Source organism: Hemicordylus capensis, chromosome 1, assembly GCF_027244095.1.
Source record: "Hemicordylus capensis ecotype Gifberg chromosome 1, rHemCap1.1.pri, whole genome shotgun sequence".
NCBI lineage: Eukaryota > Metazoa > Chordata > Lepidosauria > Squamata > Cordylidae > Hemicordylus > Hemicordylus capensis.
The window spans coordinates 208586572-208609312 of NC_069657.1; the positions used below are offsets into that span (position 1 = coordinate 208586572).

At 42.4% G+C, this 22741-nt stretch overlaps 1 protein-coding gene across 1 annotated transcript in view; it reads right to left on the reverse strand.

Moving 5' to 3' along the window:
• Window positions 1-326: 326 nt before the first annotated feature.
• The window catches only part of TFPI (tissue factor pathway inhibitor), a 40845-nt gene continuing 18430 nt past the window's right edge, over window positions 327-22741 (reverse strand). Inside the window, exons 3-9 of the mRNA XM_053272385.1 lie at window positions 21594-21794; window positions 18033-18071; window positions 15264-15440; window positions 13709-13795; window positions 12267-12353; window positions 4955-5137; window positions 327-4447 (exon numbers count right to left, since the gene is read on the reverse strand). Coding sequence (XP_053128360.1) covers window positions 4344-4447; window positions 4955-5137; window positions 12267-12353; window positions 13709-13795; window positions 15264-15440; window positions 18033-18071; window positions 21594-21794 — 878 coding nt within the window. The 3' untranslated portion in view covers window positions 327-4343. The remainder of the gene's footprint in view (window positions 4448-4954; window positions 5138-12266; window positions 12354-13708; window positions 13796-15263; window positions 15441-18032; window positions 18072-21593; window positions 21795-22741) is intronic.

The following is a 22741-nucleotide window of genomic DNA, read 5'->3' on the forward strand; positions in this document are numbered from 1 at the left end:
ATTCATTTGTCCCACAATCAACACTAGTCCAACTGGAAAATTGCTTTAACAATTAAAGTGCTGCTGTTGATGGCTTTCTCATGAGGCAGGATGAGGCTGTCCCCTCAGGCTACCCTGCCATCTGCTGTCACTGCCCTTCCTCGGTCTGCTTGGGCACACTGTTAATTTTTCCCTCCTTGCCCCACTGGGGTGCATTACTTCCTCCTACCCCTCAACATGAGCTAGAAACAGCCCTGCTGTGCTGCCTTTGGCACTGCCTGGCTTGGTGGCATAGTCTGAGAATGCTCACTGTTGTGTTTTGGTCTTTCAGGAACAGGCAGATAGCATTTGATATTGAGAACAAACAAACTTTTATTCAGTCCTCCATTTTGGATTCTGGTAAATGTTCACTCTGCTGTCCCTTATATCTATACATTGCACCCCCCTCTTTAAAAACAAACAAACAAACAAACAAACAAACAAACAAACAAACAAACAAAAAACCTCAAAATAAACAGGTAACCCAACAACTGTCTTTCTAGTTGTGGTACATAATCTTTCCAGATCTTTGGCTTTAATAGCTGACCATATCTGGAACACTGCTTTTGATCTCCTTGCTGATCATTCGAGACAGTTTCTGTTTCCAGCATTTGAAAATATTTTTCCTTAGTAGTTGTGTTAATATCTGTTGCATCTTCTTTTCTGTCCTCTGGGTTATTTGGTTCACTCTGCTGCATTGTTTCCCACACTTTTTACAGATTTTTGTCTCCTCTTTTTCAGGAGTAGTTTTCTGCTGAGGCTTAGCAGTCTGTCCTTTGCCCTTTTGTTCTTGATGTCATACTATTATTGGGATTTATTTTACAACATTTTCATCTGTGCTCAGGGTGCTTTCCAGTTTAGCTGCTCAACAGTGGCAAAATGCTTCCATTCAGGCAAATTGCATTCAAAACATAAATAGCAAAGCACCCAGCAGTTGGAGCAAACTAACAACCCCCCAAAACCAGCAACTTTTAACACCGGATACACAATGTTATAGCATTGTATTGCAGCAATTAAATTCGAAACAAGGCATGGGAAATATGAACAGCACCCTGCTGTCAGCATAGGGACTGTGGTGTCACAACGCAGGAAGAGCGGAAGCACACTTCAGAGATATGTCATGACCCCGTTGCAGGATCTAATCTGGAAAGTACCCCGGACATTTCAACTTGCTCTGGCTATTTTCAATGCTTTTTCTAGAGTTAGGTCCCTCCAGCAATAATTTCTCTTGGATCTCTTTTGAACTGAAGCCCATTAATATTGTGTCCTTTATCATATCATTGCTATCATCAAATGCAGGGTCTTTTGCTTTAGCTTTAGGCGTAATTGTGTGACCCACTCATCAATTGTTTCCATTGTCCCTTATAGCCTTTCCTAAATCAATTTGTGTTTTCTGTGTGTGCAGTATGCTTCAAACAATGCAATAGCACTGTGGGCTTCTTTCTATCTTTTGCAGATAGTTTGCCACTAGTTCCCCAGACCTGTAGATATCTCTGCCTGTCTGCCCAATGCTCATTCAGAACTGTGAAGCCTTTTGCTCCTCAGACCACTTCTCTGCTTCTGGGCCTGCAAAAATTAGTTCCATGAGCTCCTAACACTGGGCCCAGTTTTCAGCAATAGTATCAAAGTTCATAGGAGGTACTTGCCCGGTGCTGGAGGCCATCTCTGTTCTGCAATGTGTTGTTTTCAGCTTTTAGTGTGTTGTTTTCAGCTTCTGACACCATACAATGTTTTGGTCTTTCAGGAACAGACAACGTTTGATATTGAGAACAAACACACTTTTATTCAGTCCTCCGTTCTGGATTCTGGTAAAAGTAAAAGAGTGTGTAGGGTGCACTCTGCTGTAGGGATGTACCAAAACACGATTTGGCATCCGAATCATGGGCACAATCTATTTAAAAATTAGGACATACACAGCCCCTTTAAGGCAGAGGAGAGCAGGTCCATACCTGCTCTTCCACTTGCCACCACTTCCGAAAGCTCCCCCCAGCTATGACTGGGTGGGGGCTGGGCATCTCCCAGCTGCCCATGTGCAATGCCAGCATACACACGGCCTCCACACATGCATACATGCACCCGCATACTCACACCTCAACACTTTTAACTCTCTTTTCTACAGCATGGGTAGCCATGAAGGCTTTGGAAAGGCCCCTTTGATGTAGTGTATCCTTTCATTGGAAGCAAGGGGCTCTAACTCCCCTTGCCCCCAAGCAAGTAATTATTCATGTGGGTCAAGTAGCTTAAATAGCTCCTAGCCAGTATACTTGGTTTGTGTGTTAGACATTGGTGAGGAGGAAAAAAAGAGATGTCCTTGCAAACAGAGACTATGCTGAGTGCCAGATAGGGCCCCCAAGTCTCCAGTTGCATATCCCTATTTTAAAATATAACGTTGCTCTCCCAAGCTCTGTAGGCCCTCAGTGCTGGGCCATTGTAGAACAACAAAATAACAATAGGATACAGAGCAATTTTTCCTTTTCCTTTTTTTTTTTTGCCACCCCCCTTTACCCTCTCACAATTTTATGCACACACATACTGTCTTTCTTCATATACACAGTTTCTGCTGCTCACCATACCCCACCCCCCACCTCTTTTAGCATCTGCATCATTTCATGGAAGCATCACTTTAGAAACAGATATGGTACACTATTCTCATACAATAATTTAGAATATCTTGTACTTCATACTGCCATAAATAAGTGTGCCTAACTCAGGGATTCTCAACCTTGGGTCCCCAGATGTTACTGGACTTCAGCTCCCATAATACCCAGCCCCAATGGCCTTTGATTGAGGATTATGGGAGTTGAAGTCCATCAACATCTGGGGACCCAAGGTTGAGAACCCCTGGCCTAACTGCATTAAAAGTATAACTTTGAGGTTAGAGACAATACATTTTATTTAATGTATCCATTTTAATGGTGGTTGGCTGAGATACACATATGTAGAGATCTGTTCCATTCTGCTTCACTTTTGATAACAAATACATATAGGTACAATACTTTTTTTCCAGTCACCTCAGAGAAATCTATACATAAGTAGATTGTAGGAAAGCTCTGATGTGTTAATTCCAGTACAAGTTCAGCAAATCACAAGTATCAATAATTCCATGCCTGTGTTGGTTTGTGTACATCTGCTTCAGACGAAAGATACACAGAACACATGATAACATGGAGATGCAATTTCTGCAATTTTTCCATGGTGGGGGCAGGGATGAAAAATTCTGGTGTTTCTCAGTCAGCTGGAAACCACAGTCCCCTGCCCCCCAGAAGCCTCCCTCTTCCTAGGAGTCAGTTACATCCAGCGGTCATTCCCCCCTCCCTCAGATGTCTCCTTGGAATTATGTTATAGGCATCCCAGGAGCAAAAATGACAACCAGATGGAGTTGGCTGCTGGGCTGGAAAGAAGCTAGTGCTTCAACTGCTGCTTCAGTCACCAACTACAAAGGCACAGCATAAACTGCAGAACCCCATCCCCTACAAACCTCCAATTGTTGCTGACACACAGCAGAAAGCATTCTCCCACACTGTGCAAGAGTTCCCTGAATTTCTAACCCACTCCTGGCATTTATCCTGCTTGGTTTCTCCCCACGACAAATTTCAGAAACATTGCTTCTTGGAAAATGTTTGGATCAACTCAACTTCAGCCACTTCAGTTCTTCCTCAGTCATTTCCATTTCTTGAAATTCACAATAATTGGTTTGCATTGGGTCTGTTGACTACAAACACACTTGTCCGCTACTATTTATAGTGGGAACACACCCATTCTTAGTCTGCTGTCCTAAATCCACTTCTCTAGCAAATTTCATATTGTCAGAATTCTAGTCTTGACTATTATCACTACCGTGGATTATTTGGAACTCCAGATTAATCATTGAATTAATAAAGGCATTTCAGTAGAAGGAATCATTAGCCCTCTTCAGACATTAGTAATAAAAGTGCTCTACATGCATACAGGTGCTGAAGTAGACCAGTACTTTGGCATCTGCAAGCATGTAAGGCACTTTTAAAAACTAATGTCTGAAGAGGGCTTCAGTAGATTCAGGATCACAACCTTATATCCCACAATACCTATAACATTTACATAAACATAATTCCCAATGATTTCTATGCTGCTAACACAGGATCACAATGTTAGCATAAGGGTTAAAAAAAAAAGAACTTTTCACTCTTAAATTCATGCTGTCAAGGGAAAGAGAAAACTGGAAAGCAGCAGTATAAAATCTTAGTAAATAATGTGTATGTCAAATGTTAAATAAGATCAATAATACAAATGATCATCAATATTTCATATTCAGACATTTCCAGAGCATTTTTATGGAAGAATGGACATTATATTGTTTCAATGATAATCTCCCCATTCCTCAGCCTCACTGGTTGTTTCTTTTTCCCCCGGTGGATTTTCATTATGCCTTGTCCTCGCTTTTTAATGAAACCTGGAGGCAACAAGAAAGAGACATAATATTCCTGACTCCAAGTAGAGATCCCTCTTCCAAACTACCCAATTCTCTGACAAAACCATTACTCCAGATTGACAAAATCTGGAACACAAAAGAGGTCAGAATTCTACTTTATAAAGGGACTACATGTTGGATAGCTTTATGATGAGCACGCTGCTGCTGGAAATGCAGTTCCCAGAGCAGAGACACACACTATGGTGTTATTCAATATATTTCCTGAAGTGTATGGGCCATCTAAGCTGTGAGCTTGGGAATGGTTATGGACTAGTGATGGGCGTGTGATCATCATTCCACTTGGGTGGAAGAGAGCGGAGCTCTGTGTCCTTCATAGTTCTACAAAAGCTAGTCTTTGCTTAAGGCTACACACTTTGGTGGTCTTGAGATTAAAAATGGGGCTGAACTTGCTTAATTGGGTTGTGGACCAGGCAGTTTGTTCAACTGAGAAGATATTCACCCACATGACGCAGTCTGATGTGACTGTACCTTTCTTACACATCTGCAGGCATGATTTTCTACTGGTAAAGTTATTTTCATTCCCGCCACATCCAGAGTAGTGGAATGGATAGCATTTTCCAATAGTGTAATTGTAGAAGAACCTTTTCGCACTGGCTCTGCAAAGGCCTCTGTCCACAGGCATCATACAAAGGGAAGGAAGCAGAATCGACTCTAGACATATCAAGAAATTATTGTTAGAAATAACTGAACCTTTAACGTTGCTGTTGTATCCTGCTAAAAATATGCACCTATATTCAACTGCATACAAGCGAAAGCATACACCCTGATCCAATAACCTGCTATAGGTATGGAAAATCCAGTGCAAATATACATTTCCCATGCATGCAAGGTTTTTTCCTTTCACTTCAAAGCATGTGGTAGCACCATGTTTGGGGGCTCCTTCCAACCAGGAACTGGAATCTTCTGTCACTGTTGGAGGTTTGTGGGGGAGGTAGGTCAAAAAGGACACAATTTTTCTCTCTTAGCATTCTGAAGCCTTCCCCCAGTGTGCTGAAATGCTACAAGAGTCAAGCCAGTCCCATGCTTGAATGCTTTATTACTATATAATGGGGGTGGTGGTTGTGGAGTGTGAAAAAAGAGGAAAGGTTTCTCCTTTTCTCCTTTCAGAAACCTCCCAGTATACCACAGAGAGAAGAAATGTTTAGCTTTGTAGCATGCTTCTTCCGAAACCCTAATTCTCCCTCCAGGATGGTAAGGGCTCAGGCAGGCAATCCTGCCCCCCAGGTCCCATTTTCTTTCTTTTTAAATTGACACCCTCAACACTCCATGGCTCTGCTCTCAACAGTCAGTATATCCTGGTCCTATTTGGGCAGATTTGGAGTTTTTAAAATGTTTCTTTTAATTTACAAATGATCATATTTATGTTTACCTAGCAAGTTGCCTGAGTAAGTCGAGATCACTACCTTATCTTGGGGGAGGGGCCAGCTCTGCTTCCAAACAGGCACAGAACCACTCAAGTCTGGCATTAGAGGGCATGCTTACCAGTTTCTATTCTACAGTATGCCTATCATACATACATTATAATTAGAAGCCTATGACATTGTCTGAGTTATTATGAAAACCAACAGCATCCTGCAGTTCCCCAATTTAGGTCCTTGCCCAATCTGGCAGTAGCTCCATCCATGCTGAGGGCTAACTATGCCATGCAACCTTGGAATTAAGATGGGCCAGATGGTGCAACTGGCAATCTATTCAAAGAAGGAAAAGGAAACACCTGATGCCTAATTCAGCAGAGAAGCTTCTAGAAGCTGCATTAATGCAATGGGGGTAACAATTGTCCTAGAAGATTGTTGTAGTTCTTTTGCTCTATGAGTTTTATTACTGAAAGTAAAGACAAGTGTATGAAGAACTTTCTGACTGGTCCATTCCATTCACTGATCCATTCCATTCACGGGTGCCCAAATTGCTGTATTGAGTCAGACTATCCCCAATGGTAAAAATGACAAAAAAGCAGATTTCTGAGGACAAAACTGTATTGCATAGGCCATGTGTACAAGAAGGAGAAACATTGATAATGGAATAGAATAGGAGGAATTCTACAATCCTAATGTTGTGATAGCTCCAGAAGAGTTGGCCAAAAAAGTGCCAATTACTGGAGGCTTTAAGAACAAAGACCTCTTGTTTCTCAAGGTGTGTCATCAAAAAGTATGTCATCAAAATCTGCCCAGGACAATAGGCTGTAAAAGAAAGAAAAATATGTTATGCCGTTCTAGAAATTTATAAATTACAAAAGTTGTGTACAGTCTCAACTAACAGAAGAAATCTGGCTAGCATCTAAGAAGGTATGGAAATGTACTTAAAGATGGCAGGAAGTGAGCTCTCATATCAGTAGGTTTTAATCTATTTTTACATTGGTTTAAATGCAAGGCTCGATAAAATATTCTGAAGTGAATGTTAGAGACGGTGAACTATTTTCGGCTCTTACAAGGACAACTCTATACTTCCAGTTACACAAAGGAGGTTCATTAACTGTAGGGAATCACTGGCCCATGCAGGCAGAAGTTAACACGGTAACACAGAGACAACCACTGAGCAATAGGAGGTGTTGGAGAAAACACAGTGGGAGGGAAGGATTGGCAGATTTTCCTATATGACTCCCATGTAAGCTACCTACACAGCCTATCCTCTTTAGAGTTAATGTGGAACATAAGGATTACCATTTCATTGTGGACAAGTGATTTATTAGGACCAGTGTCAATGTGTAGCTATGGACTATGACAAATGCTTCAGACAGGTAAACCAATGCAGTATTTTGAGGGATCTTCATCTGGTCTTAGATGGTGGTATTTTGAGGGGTCTTCATCTGGTCTTAGATGGTAAACATCTGAGAAGATATGTGGATCTTTCTATACGCATCTGAGCACATTTGAACCTGGATTGAAATAGGAAAGCATAAGGACTCTAAATATTATGCTCTAGGATGTCATCAAATGTATGCAATTAACTTTTAACATAGCAATTACTTATCTTTGATGTTAATTTTCCTAAGAGAACAATCCATGATTGCTTGTTTCTTCCAGTCAGAAGAAATTAGGCATATTAGAGTTATACCAGTAAAATGCCTTCAAAATTCTTGAAGATTTTTAGACTTCAGGGAAGTTGCCAGAATTCTTTAGCTGCCAGGAAGCCAGTTTTCTTGCACATAGTTTTCTTTCTATGTGATTTCATCAGAATAGCCATGTCCATCCATTAAAATTAATCATATTTTAGCAATGTCAAAAATCAGAACAAGATCTAAATATCATGCATTTGTTTCAAACCAGAAAATGTTATATGTACTTAAGTCCCACCAAATAAATGTAGGGGTTTAGTAACTAGTCACAAGTAATCACACACACAAAAATGGGTGCTGCCTACAGAGAGATCTGTAAATCCATCTAAAATCAGTTGGTGGAAGACAGTTTCTCTGGATTGCATCAGTTGTTACAGCTGCCTGTGACCTGGTGTCATGATGAAGCCTGAAATTAGGAGTGCTTAAATAAACCTATTATTTGCAGTCTGCCTGTTTTCACCGTCACTGTCAGTCACTTATGTGAGATGATTCTGGGCCCCAACATGTCCATTCCTGATGTGATTTGACTCTGTCATTTCCATCCCTTCATTTCAACATGTCAACATTTCCCCTCCTATTCCCTTGGTAGAATCTGACTTTTAGTGTGTTGCTAGGACAATTTTGGTAATAACTAGTAATAATATTTTCCTTATATGCAAGCATTTAAATCTTATTTTAGTGGCTATTTTACCGATGATGAACCAGGACTTGGTTTGCCCACTAGTAAGGGGGGATTACTGTATTTTAGGACACAGACCTGTCTCCAACTATGTAGGTTTATCTCAGTGTGCAAGTAAGGCATGTAAATGAGGATTTGCATGTTCATCCATTATGCAATGTGATGGTTATCCTGTACAGTCTGTTTCCCTCTATTCGCACCTGCTTGCATATGGGTTGTTCACATGCAGTATTGCTTGTACACACCTTGTTGCATGCAGCTGTCTCTTGATTAGACCTTCCAGAAAAGGATAGTCTATCACATCCATCATAACATTAATACTGAAGAACTGAAACACACTTTTGAGCTATATAGTATGCACAAACACAATGCCTAAATAAATAGTTTCTTTAAAAATGGTTTTTTTAAATCTAGTAGCATTATGATTTCCCATAGATTATTTTCAGTATAACTATTTTCCATCTTGTGTTGTGTGACTGCAGCCCTTGAGCTTTTTGAATTTTGTGCCTGAAATCATAGGAACATAGGAAGCTGCCATATACTGAGTCAGACCACTGGTCCATCTAGCTCAGTATTGTCTACACAGACTGGTAGCAGCTTCTCCAAGGTTTCAGGCAGAAATTTCTCTCAGCCCTATCTTGGAGGTGCCAGGGAAGGAACTTGGAAACTAGATGCTCTTCCCAGAGTGGCTCCATCCCCTGAGGGGAATATCTTACAATGCTCACACTTCTAGTCTCCCATTCATATGCAACCAGGGCAGACCCTGCTTAGCTAAGGGGATAAGTCATGCTTGCTACCACAAGACCAGCTCTCCTCTCATAATGCAGAATATAGCAAAACACTTCTCAAGCAGAGGCACACACAAACTTTATTAAGGAAATCTCACTGGACTGCTGCCACACACATTCCATATTTTCTAACCAGTATCTACAGACTGCAGACTATTTCCCCAGAAGTACAAGTGAGTGCAAGTGCAGATCGCCAGCAGAAAAAGGTGGCAAAACTCATCATTCTTTTTCCAGCCGTTGTTTTCTGCCTTCTGTACAACTGTGGATCACAAAAGCAACAAGCTTCAAGCTCAAATATACCGAAGACTTGCGGTGACAAACTTACAGCAAGTTTTTGAAGTGTATCTTTCAGCTCTGAAGTGGGTAAAGGTAAAGTGTGCCGCGGTGTTGACTCCTGGTGCCCACAGAGCCCTGTGGCTGTCTTTGATAGAATACAGGAGGGGTTTACCATTGCCTCCTCCTGCACAGTATAAGATTATGCCTCTCAACATCTTCCTATATCACTGCTGCCCGATATAGGTGTTTCCCATAATCTGGGAAATGGGTACAGATGTAAAATGGATGAACATAATCTGCAAGCCTAATGGCAATGGAGCAATTTGCTGTGGTGCTGCTGCAGCAGCAGCAATGGCAGATCCAAGAGCAGCAACACTGCTGTAGAGTTGGTGATTCGTAGCAGCATTGCCATATTTTATGTCCACTGTTAATGAATTGCGTAAAGTGTAGTAACACTGCTAGTGCAATGGCTGGTTCTCCTGGGTCTGCAGCAGTGGTGTGGCAGGACACTCTGTCACTGTTTGGTTTGCAGATCATGTTGGCCATGATTTCATTCAGGTATTTACTTAATCCCTATTAAAATGTGTATATTACTTTATTTTAAAGGGTAGCAGTGTGGAGTCTAATAGGACGCAAGCAGGGACAGTGTCAGGGGTTGGTTGGCCAGGCACTGGTCAGGGGCCCATGCCCATAAGGGGGTCCATCCAACTGTCCCTGTCGCTGAATCACCCAGTACTGGTAGTAGCAGTGGCCCGAGTCAGCTGAGACACACACTCTCCCCCTGCACCCAACAAGCCATCTACAATAATCAACACTCATCTACCATCTACCCAAATATATTATAAATAAATAAGTAAATAAATTATTTGGTGGGAGTGTCCACCAGAGGCTGTGATGCCATTGTGAGGCCTCTAGGAGATGCTCCAATTATCTGGTGGGGTGGGTAGGAGACCGAAGAGCTGACGTGAATCTTTTGGCCAGAAGACTCTTGCAGCAGATTCTCCTTCTCCCACCCTGCTCACCAGCCAATGGGCTCTCCTCCCAAAGCGGCCTTTTCAAGAAAGCCCATTGGTCAGTAGACAGGATGGGAGAGAAGCCACCACTGCCAAAAGGCTCACTACAGGCAATGGCATCTCCATTGATGAGTGGGGGTGAGACATGACAGAGTCTTCCCTTCCCCTCTGTGGGGAGGAGTTCACCCATTCTCCAGTTTCCATCACTGCCTGTCTTGAGTAACCTTGGGGTGTGTGTGGTAGGGCTCATCTGGAGTTCAGCACAGGGCTTTACCCCAAGCCCCCAGCAGCCTGGTGCTGGCACTGAATGCAAGATTAGCAAGCTGGGTGTTACTTCTGAGTATACCTCGGGGTTTGAAGCTATTCCAAAGAATGTGTCCTTTGCATGCCATGTTGATGTCAGAGGGGGAAAATGGGAGGGGCTGTAGTTCAGTGGCAGAACACATACTTTGCATCTAGAAGGCTGAAGATTCAATCCCTAGCATTCCAGCTTAAAGGAATCTCAGGTGGCAGGGCTCTGGATCACCACTGTTTCCACCAGTCAGAGTAAAGAATACTCTGGGGCAGGTGGACCAGTGGTCCAGACCAGTATAAGGTCGCTTCCTAAGTTCTGTAGGTAGGCCTGCAATCTTTAATTGATTCAAAATGTTTCAATTGAGTAAAAGGTATAATCAATTAATCAGGAGTTACATTTCCTTAAAAGTTAATTATTTTTAATACCAAGTATTTTTAAAGACTGTTAAAGCAGGAGCCATCTTGACACATTCCCCTTTGCTCTCACAGGAGAAAGTGCCTCTTCTAAGATGGCACCTGCTACAACATATCCATCTAAAAATGAAGTATTCCCCCCCTAAAACTCTTGCTTTAGTCATATACAATTTATGCAGAGGCAATAAACCTATTAAAACTCACTGGATGAATTGATTGAGAGTCTTTTGATCAAGTGACAGCCCTATTCAAATGACATGGTTCCCTTGAAATAGGGATATGGGCCAGACTCTTCCACATGATCTCAAATTCCATTGGAGTGGAAAGATACAAACTGTAGCAGCTCTCACACAACTGAGGTCAGCCAGAAGGGGCCTAAACAAGCCATGCAGAGCTATTCATTGCAGAATTTTCTAATGGTCAACTCATGTCCTTTAGTACTAATCTCATTGCTGTCTCTTAGTCTAGAGCAGGCTTGCTCAACTTTGGCCCTCCTGCAGATGTTGGCCTACAATTCCCATAATCTCTGGCTATTGGCTGCTGTGGCTGAGAATTATGGGAGTTGTAGTCCAAAAACAGCTGGGGGGCCTAAGTTGAGCAGGCCTGGTCTAGAGACATGATGGGTATTGTATTGTGTAAAGTCTTTGCTGGGTGATATATGCATTACTGCTTGGTTCTGCTTCGTCCGAGAACTATGAGAAATAATTGGGAGCCAGCACTGCCAAAAGACCTTCAGCCCTCCCATAAGTATTCATGATGAAATTATTTCTGGGCAGAACTGTTTTATTTCTCTTTACCTCCTCAAATCTCACATTTTAATCACCATGAAGTAAACAAATTTTCTCTGTGAGTGCTTCTTTTATTTATTTGAGCTAAAAAGACATTAGCATTCATGTTTTCCTGTGCACCAAACAAAACAGATAAACAGAAGGATAAATCTCTCTCTCTCTCTCTCTCTCTCACACACACACACACATACACACACACACATGCACACACGCTACAGCCCACCCTTTTGAACCATGTATGCCTAAAAACAGAATGTGTTGTCTTCGCACTTTTCTCCTACATGAGTGGAGACATTTGTAGGGATGAGAAGACCTCTCTCATTTCATTCCCTTTTTGTTTCTCTGGATTGCCTTGCCCTGCATTGCAGTTCTCCTAGATTCCCATTTAACTAATAGAATATCCAGGTTTGCACCTTGCACAGCTTGCCACAGAAGTTTGGAAGCACCGCTATTAACCATACATCTTTGATACATACCCTGCTTTGCAGCTGGAGTGCTATGAGTGGTGACATTAAAGGGTTTTCTGCCATAATCAACTACATGCAATGAATTATCTGAAGGGGCTGAAAGGAAATAAAGAATGATAACAGAGATGGTGTGTGTTAGACAGGAAAAACTGTGGTTGATATCTAATTATTATTTATAATGATACATCAGAAAACACCCATCGCATTGTATTATTTATATAAGAATTTTTAGAGGTGCATTAATACCTAAATTTTCCAATAACAGTAGTTAATAAACTACTTATATTCCACTGTATAGTACAATAGTACTATACAGCATAGTATAGTGTTAATATTCATACAACTTCTTCAGTGAGGATCAATAATATTCACACAACATCTTCAACCCCTGCTAACTTGGCAAAGAGGCACCTTTAACGTGGTGATTCTCTTTATTAAGCAGGGGGAGAGTAACTGGCCCTATCCACCCCCAGGACAGTACCTCCAGTGACTGCTGCTGGTATCTAACTTGTGTTTCTTTTTAGAATGTGAGCCCTTTGGGGACAGGGATCCATCTTATTTATTTGTTATTTCTCTGTGTAAACCTCCCTGAGCCATTTTTGGAAGGGCGGTATAGAAATCGAATAAATAATAACAATAACAACAACATAATTACTGTTCTTCTTTGCTTTGTCCCACCCCAATCTGAGGGGGAAAACATAGCAGCTATACCTTGTTTGTGTGAAACTGTATGACAAAAGTCACCCCCCCACACACAACTTTTGGAAGGTTGCATATCTGAACGCTTAACACAATGTTAAAAATGCACATCAGCAACAAAAACCACAAAAGGTAGCATTTCTGAGAGAAGGGCTGTAGGCTAGCCTTCTCTCTGACACATTAGTCTTCCAGGAGACTGGAGTTCGATACATGGGCCAAGCAGTCACACGTGCAACTCTCCCATCTTGGAATGGAAAGCAGGACCTTTTGTACCGGGGTACTAGAGAAAGACATGCTGCTCTTGTAGCTCCAGGTCTTAACACTCATATCAGTTTCGGAGGATGAATACAACTGAAGGAAGCAGGGGTGGGTGCGCAGCTGGGGGAGTCAGTCATGTGACTTGCCTCTGCCCCCCCAAAGCAATGGGCCCCCAGACAACTGTCTCCCCTTGCCCTATTATAGTTATGCCCCTGTTTTGTACCATGTATGTATAAAAAGAGTGTTTTCTATATTCAACAGCTTTAAAAAAATGGGGGATCTTCACACTTTTCTCCTACATGAGTGTAGACATTTGTAGGGATGAGGCGATGTCTCTTGTTTCATTCCCTCATCGGTTCTCTGGATTGCCTTGCCTTGCATTGCAGTCCTCCTAGATTCCAATTTAACTAACAGAATATCCAGGATTGCACCTTGCACAGCTTGCCACAGATGTTTGGAAGTATCCCTGTTAACCATAAACCTTTTATACATACCCTGCTTTGCTGCTAGAGTGCTATCCGTGGTGACATTAAGGGGTATTCTGCCATAATCAACCACGTGCAATGAATTATCTGAAGGGACTGAAAGGAAATAAACAACGATAAAAGAGATGTTGTGTGACTGGCAGACAAAATAGTTTTTGATATCTAATTAACATTTTATAATGGTATATCACGAAACACTGTTCATGTTGGCTGCACTCCCATGTAACTTGAAACTGGAGGTCGCTGGAACCATGATTAATTTTTTTCTAACTGTACCAGCAAGCTTTGTAGAGCTCACATTGTCAAACTGTGGACAAGGTGTCAGCACATCACAACAGTGGCCAGCCATTATCAACAATCTTGAAGGGGACCATACCAAGCGCGATCATGCCTTTTCAGAATAGACCGGCTGCCCTCGGCAGGAAAGGGCATTTAAATCCCTTGCCATACAAGCCCTTCTTTGGACAGTGATTGCACCACTACCCTTGTAAGAGCCGTGAAACAAAACTGTCTCATACAAGAACAATTTCTGAGGAGGGGGGTCTTGGGGGCAATATTTTCCTGTTATTCAGTAAAAAGAAGGGAACATGATGACTTCCCAGGAGGGGAATATGTGCAGTATATGATGGAGGGCAAAGGATTCTGGGGCCTGGCCTGCTGAAACAAAGGATGATCTTGCAAGGATTCACCCCAACAAAGCAGTCCATGGAGACCAAACCACACTCCTGCCCCCTTGGCAGTTTGCCATCGGGGACTAGCATGCTCATGAGAGGGCCAGTCTACTGGGGAGGACCTTAGGCTTGCCAAAACCTTTGGTCTTCCATCGGACTGCATGCTCATGAGCTGAGCTAACCCAACAAAGGGAGCCCTACTTGTGTGGAGCTTCCGCTCTCTCTGGTTAATGATAGAACATTTGCACAGTGACTCCTTCCTTTCCAGGGAATGTTTCCAGGCATAACTGAGTGTGCAGACTGGGGAAACACTGTGTCCGGGGACAGATATTTACTGTCATTCAAATTTCTCAGGTCTGGACTGCTGTTGTACCATATGCAGATGCACTGCCATGGGGAATCGTGGAAGAGGGGTGCCCCAATTTCCAGAGACCCCAGGAGAGTGGAGTTGCCATTCTGGGCAAAAACAAAGGTAGGCATGTTCAAATGGGTGGATGGGCTGCCAGAGAGTATGCTTTCATAGCATGCTTTCAGAGAGCATTCTTTCCTGAGCCATCTTTGGCAGGGTGGTATATAAATCAAATAAGTAAGGGTTGTAATCTAGCCTTCTCTCTGACATGTCAGTTTTCCATGTGACTGGAGTTCTATACATGGGGGAAGCAGTCACACATGCAACTCTCCCCACTTGGAATGGGAAGTCGTACCTACATCCCTTCTATGAGAGAAAGAATAGATTAATCTCCCAGGAAAGGAGGCAACCAGGCCCATCCCACCATTACAAACTAAGCCTCAACTTGTCTGCTGCCATCACTAAATGATATAGAAAATTCCTATACTATAGGTACCATGAGATAACAATAAGATGCTGAGGCCTAGAAGTCAAGATCACTTACAAATATCTTGGCAAGTATCCTGGCATTTTTGCAGAGACTCAAAGTTGTTTTGGTTTCCTAGGCATCCACCATACTTGAACTTTTCACACTGCTGTGACTCTTTGTTGTAGAAATACCTGGAAATCAATCCTCGGCAGATTCCAGGGTCGCTCTCCAAAAGGCAGTAAGGAGGCTTTTCTGTGAGAGATGTTTTCCTTTTAGAAAAAATATCACTTTCCCCCATTACCACATCTGATACCTATTATTTATGCCATGAAATCACATTGGTGTAGATCTTAAGTGTTTCTTCAGCAAACTGAAGATATTTTCTGTTATGTAATGGAGGCATAACCCAGTCTGCACACCATCCTGCTCGATAGTGTCCTCCAACCTTTAGGAGGAGCTTTCTGAAGGGTCCAGAGAATGCTGCAAAGGAAAGGAATCCCAAAAGATCCCACCCCACCCCCCCCATGTAAGCAGAAGTGCTTTCTGTCTGTGGAAGCAATACATAGGATTCACGTTACTGACACTAATTCTCAAATTGCTGCTCTGGTATTATCTTCATTGATTTGAATGTACCTCATGCTGACACGACACTTTGACAACCAGGAAAGTAGAAAACAAAACAGGAAGATATTGGGAGGAAACAAGAGGAAGACTATGAAAATCAGAACAATTGAAAGTGGAAAGTTAAGGTAACATGCTATGTACAGATGAGCATCACCAGTGGCTCTCTTACCCCTGGACTTCGGGGCCGAAGTCCAGGGCCTCCGCAGCCCCTGCGGGCCCCCAAATCCTCTTTTGTCTGTCCTGAGTGGTGTGGTCACCCAGCGGAGCATGATGATGCTTAATTTGCAGAGGAGGGGGGCCTCCAAAGGCCTTTAGTTCCAGGCTCCAAAATTACCTAGGTGTACCTCTGAGCACCACAAATGTGTCTTGAAAACAGCTGCTATTCATTTTTAAAATACGTTAAGCTAAGAATTATTATGTTACATTAAACAAAACATGTGAGTTTTGATGTCTGATCCTTCATTTTTAAATATTAAGTATCTAATCAGATGAAGCTCAAATCAGAGATCATGAAGCTGTTCAAGGCTGATGTTTATGATGAAGTAGACCCTTCAGGAGCTTGATAGTAATAAATGCTGGTATTGAACATATAAACAAACATCTTTCCCCCTTGAGGCTTAATATTCAAATCTGTTGTTTAAAAAAACAAAAACAAAAACCCTAGCTGAGCATAGCAGAGTGACTGTTGCTATCATAATGGAAACCAAGACTTCAGGGGGGAAATGATCAAACTGATGCAGCAGCTGTGAAAAAATAACTTAAGAGGTTTTGATCAAGATAATCTGTTAAAAAGTTGAGCAGAGTCCTGATCAAGACATGAGGGACATTTTGAAATATTAGTTGTCACTACATATAAGTTGTTTCCCAATTTTCACAATTTAATGATGCAAACATACTAGCCCAGCGCATAATTGTAGATGCTCATGATCTGTGTATGACAAGGCCCAAACTACACGTTATTTGAGAAGATGGATGACTGCTGCCTACTGTCATGGCCTAACCTGTACCCAGATATTTCTACATGAGTAGATACTGTAGGTCCCTCAGGATGTGGCGGACCCTTCCCTTGTGGGAATTGTGGGAAGCAGCCACTGAGACAGCCCATCCGCAAGGAGTGAAACAAGGCTAATGCACCATTTTCTAAATACATGTTCCTCAACTGAAAAAATCAAATAATCAGAAATTATTTGAGGATTTTTGAGCATTGATTAAAATACAATGGCTTACATCCAGACTAACCTTCTAGGGACACATGAGGTTACATAGGAATCTAGGAAGCTGCTTTATACTGAGTCAAGACTATTGAGCCATCTAGTTCAGCAGTATCCACACTGATTAGCAGCAACTCTCCAAAGTTTTAGGCAAGAGTCTTTTGCAACCCTACCTGGAAATGCCAGGGATTGAACATTCAGCCTCATGCATGTAAAATCAATGATCTACCACTGAGCGATGGCCCCATCACCTAAGGGGAATGTCTTACAGCAGATAGTACTCACATGTAGTTACCCAGCTAATGTAAACCAAGGCAAACCCCTGCTTAGCAAAGGGGACAATTCATGCTCACTATCACAAGACCAGCTCTCCACCCTATTTTTCCATAGCGGGGGGGGCGGGGCATGATTATCGGTTATCCCGATAATCACGCCTGTCTGTCTGTAGCTGCCTATGTGCCTATGTCCTTCTTTCCAAGGGTCCAACAACTCTCAGAGACTTAGTTTTGGGAGGCACAAGTGGCTGCAGATTGAAGGGGAGATCGCCTAAAATTGCCCCTCCCTGCTCACACAACCATAAAACTTGGCATGCAGTTTGGATGTTGGTGATTATCTTCTTGAAACTATTCATATGACAAAGGAATAGAAGTCACCATTCTATAGTATAGAGAGCATTTAAAAGAAATAAAAGTCATCATTCTATGGCATACAAAGTATTTAAAAACATTTTTCTTCTTAATCACCCAATAATTTCCCACAAGGAATCATTTAAATATTTTTCCTTCCTACTGACAAAAGGAAGCAAAAAAATACATGTAGTTCTTTTCTAAATAACACCACCACTTAGAGTACGATAGGGTAATTGCAATCATGTTGGAGATATTTATGTTAACTCTTTCCAATAAATTAGCTCAGCTACACCAGTCACACCAGCTACACCAGAAAGTAGCTCATAACACTGCTGCTACCAAAACAGTGAAAACTGAACATCTGTTGGTATGTAAGTTACCTGTCTGAAATCCTGCTCTTCTTTTCTTTTCAGGCAAATCTGCAATTATTGAAACAAAAATATTAAACAAGATGTTCTTGTAAGAATTAATCTGCCTACTTTCTTTTCACTATAATCTTAATTGATAATTACCATCTTCACAAGTTAGCCCACTTCCGCCTTAAACGCTCACATGACTACCTTCTTGCATTGGGATGGATGACATAATAACAAGCTATGCCATTGAGGTGCCCCTATGTGTCACTCACTACAACTGTAGCAAATTTGGTTCAAATCAGTCCACATGTTAGCTCACTTGTGCCTCAACCATTCACATATCTGTCATCTTGAATCAGGGTGGATGACATCATTACAAACTACACCCTTGAGCCATCCCTATGTGTCCCTATACCTGTAGAAAATTGGTTGAGATTGGTTAGGCGGTGCAGGTTTGAGGTGCAAGTTAGCCTACTTGCACCTCAAACATTCATGCATTCACCATATTTAACTGGAGTGGATGATATCATCACAAACTATGCCTTTGAGGTATCCCTATGTGTCCCTACAACTATACCAAATGTGGCCCAAATCAGTTCCCATGTGTGCCTCAAATGTTCACATGACCGCTATCTTGAATTGGGGTGGATGACATTACACACTGAAGCTATTCTCACGATCACTGGAAAGTGAGCTAAGGGAACTTAGTCCGCTTCCCAGGGATTGTGGGAACCACCGGGCTCACAGACGAGACTATTGCTCCCAAGGTGGCTAGCCAACCTAATTTAGATGAGGTTAGCGGAGCGAGTGTTCCGTTTACCTCATCTTTTTGCTCGTGTGTTGCTGCAGCGCGCGGTGATACACAAATAGACCCTCGACCGGGAGGCTACAAGCAGCCTCCTGGGCTCCATGCACTCACACGGAGCATCCTGGAACTTCTGGGGACCACACGGCCCCTGATCCCCGCAGCCCCCACTGGCTCCGTGATGGAGCCAGCAGTCATGTGGGTGGCCGATCTGGCCACCCAGGGCTGCCTCTTGATTATTTGTGGGGATAGTGGGCTAAGCCCACTCTCCCCGCAGAACTCCCTCCGGTGCTTCACATCGATTGTGTGAAGCGCCTCACTATGCCATTTCACATTTCACTTAGACATCTAACTGGTTTTTAATAATCTAATTTAGTAGATTCAATCCAATCTGTCCCCAGCATGACTATTTCCTCTTGTGTCACTAAATTTCATCTTAATTCACTTCTAGAGTTCACACTTGATCGAGTTTAAGGCTAAGTGCTGACATACTGACAGCTGTGGAATAATTGGATTCTCTGAGCTTAGTGGAAAAAGGTAAACAAAAGAGGGAATAACAGGATTTGATATTTCAGCTGTAACCTGAACCCAAAGGGCCAACTGAAATGTGCTAATCATATCCACAGACTATTAATCCATGGTTGATTGTCAAAAGCTAGTTTAAAAACTGACCAGCAGTATTTTCACTAGTCTTTTTAGGATAATCTCTAGTGAATTAATTTTTTTGCAAAGCTACAAATCTTCTGATTCAATAAGGCTATTCACACGAGCGGCCTAAATCCAGGCTAGCCTTGGTTAGGCTTCTCATGTGCAGCTCCGGGATCCATGGGGATCCCAGCACTGCCTGCCTGCCTAACCCTACTTTTAACCATGGCCTTTAGCCAGGATTAAGAAAGTGAACATGCCCTTAACCCTGGCTATGGGGTCATGTGGGTGCTTGGGCTGCATGCAGCCTGAGTACACGGAGTTGGGTGCCTAGAGCGTCTGACTCCTGGGGGATTCCCCCAATGAACCACACTTATCACACAGTGCATTGTGGGATACCTGGAGGCTAGGACACATTGTCCTGGCTTACAGAACTCCGTGCTGCTCCAAGCAGCAGGGATTGTGTGGGAGCATGATCCGCACTTCCCATCACTGAGGACGCATCATCTAGGGGGAAGGTAAGTTCAGCTCAACCTTCCTGACCGCCTGCCCAGCAGTCATGTGCATAGCCTTAATTAATGATAAAAGGAGCATGTTGCTATAATACTGCAGGATAAGTGGGTGTGTGCTACTTCTGTGTGTGCTACTCAGTCTCAATAGTTTAAAAAATCTACACAGCCGTTGAGTCCAATTGTCCACCTCCCAGAATCTAAGATCATCTTGAGATAATTTTCTGCATTCATATACTTCAAGGTAAAATGAGTGTTAAAATGAGTATATAATAGTTCCCTCTAATGTTAGTTGATGAATACAAGTTGATTCAAATGCAAAGCAGGGTATGTGGCACAGTTCTGCTCAGTATATGAAGATCCTCCTCTATCTAGGAGAAACAGTAAGCAGGTGTGGTAACAGTTCATGACTGCCCATTAAAAAAACACCCCTAGCATGCTCATAATCCTGGGTTTTTTTAATGAGTTGATTGAGTGTTCTTAACTAAGGCTAAATACTGATAAGCAGCTTACAAAATGGGAAATTGGGAGAAAAATTACCTCATGGTGCAGAGTAGGGATGTACACAAATTGTGATTTGAACAGCAATTCTCAGCACATCCCTGGCACCTTTAAAAGGGAAGAGGGAAGGTCTAGACCTGCTCTTCTATGGATCGCTGCCACTTCCTGTTTTGGCGGTGCTCCTCCCCCCACTTTCATTGCATGCTGGCAGTGCTTCCACCAGCTGCCCTCACACAACAGCAGCACACAAATGGCCTCCTCAAGTGCGCAGTAGTCCTTTGCATGGTCAGCATGGTTGCTGACCATGCAAACGGTCACCATGCATGAGCGGAGGCCCTGTATGTGATGTTGTTGTGTGAGAGCAGCTGGGTGAAGCACCACTGTGCGATTATAGCTGTGGGAAGCACTGCCGAAACAGGAAGTGGCAGTGAGAGGCCGAGGAACCGGTATGGACTTACTCTCATCCCTTTTAAAGGTGCTAGGGATGTGCTGCGAATAAGCTATTTGAATCATGATTTGTGCACATCCCTGTACAGAGATCCCAACACAACACTTTACAACACATAAGAACGTGGACAGGAAAAAATATGTACACCATGTTTGTAGTAATTAAGCAACCACATGACAGAAAATCCTACCACGTGGTAAGCTGGTCATCTATGATAACTCTAATAATATCTATCTATCTATCTATCTATCTATCTATCTATCTATCTATCTATCTATCTATCTATCTATCTTTGTACACCACCCCAAACTTCAGTCTCTGGGCAGTTTACAACCACATACAACAAATTAAAACAGACATAAAACCCTTAACATGATTTAAAACCATAAATATAATTTTAAAAGAGGTGAAAAAATGTGTCTTTCAAGACTTATTTAAAGTTTCCAGAGAGGGCGAGGCTCTTATTTCAGCAGGGAGCACATTCCAGGGTCTCAGGATAGCAACAGAGAAGGCCCCTCCCTGTGTAGCCAGCAGTAGAGCTGGTGGCAACTGCAGAAGAACCTCTCCGGATGATCTCAATGGGCAATGGGGCTCATAGTGAAGAAGACATTCCCTTAAATATACTAGACATAAAGATGTACTACATTTAATGGAAATGGAGGAAGTAATGTACTGACCTGCCACTATACATTTTTCTTGACATTCTTGTAGAGTTGAAAAGTTGTTTTCATTGCCTTCACAGCCACCATAGTCAAAGATTTCACACTGGTGCGTTTGAATGTTGAAATAGTAGTGGGTGTGTATTGCTTTGCATGGACCACGAACAGCTTTCAAGCCACAGATCGAGAGGGCCAGTTTCAGTGGAGGCAAAGTGTGACCTGGAAAGAGGTACAGAAGCACAACATGTCATTTTCCCTGTAACAAAGTCCAACATCTTGAAAGAAACTAGCCAGTATCGCAAGTGCTAAATGTATCCTCAAAGGATAAGTTGACACTGGAATATGTGGCTTGCCTGCTTAGGTGGGATGAGATATAGTGTGCTGGATCTGGGCATCTACGTATGAATAGCTGCAAAACTGACTTTGCTTGCAGAAAAGAGGTTGTTGAAGCAACAGGAGGTTGTGTGTGTGTGTGTGTGTGTGTGTGTGTGTGTGTGTGTTTCTGGTATTCAAAGAAAAAGAAATAGAAGAACTAACAGGTACAGAAAAGCCCTTATCTACACAATTGGGTGCACCTGTGTAAGTTTGCTCCAGACACCGATTATTTATCAGGCATCCACAAGATATCTGAAAAATAATTCAAATTCTGGATTGGATCTGGGGCCGTGAGCCCCTCTGATGGGGGAGAGAAAAGGAAATGCTGAAGTACCTTTGGGCACACACTACTCCTTGTGTGCTACTAAAAGGACATTCTGCATTGTGGCCAAAGTGTCAAAAATGATAGATTATTTCCTCCCATTTCTTTTGAGGAAAGTCAGCTGAGCTTGAGCAGTCTTGAATTCACATAAGCATAAATTCACATGTCCGCTAGAGGGCAGCATTACCCTAACAAACATCAAGGAACCACACACTTCTTTGGAACTTGCAGGAAATCATATTCATATATACTCATCTTTGTCTTGACTCTCCATCTATAAGATTTGGCAGTGAGGCAACCAAAATAGTTCACTAAGTAGACTGAATGTTTCAGTCTAGGCGACTTATTTAATATATGAATGCACAATTGGTTTCCCCATACTGGATAACTTCTATTTTTATAGGTATTAAAGTAAGGTACCAATAATTAACTTTTGAACATTAGTTCACAGCCACATTTTGTTGATCAG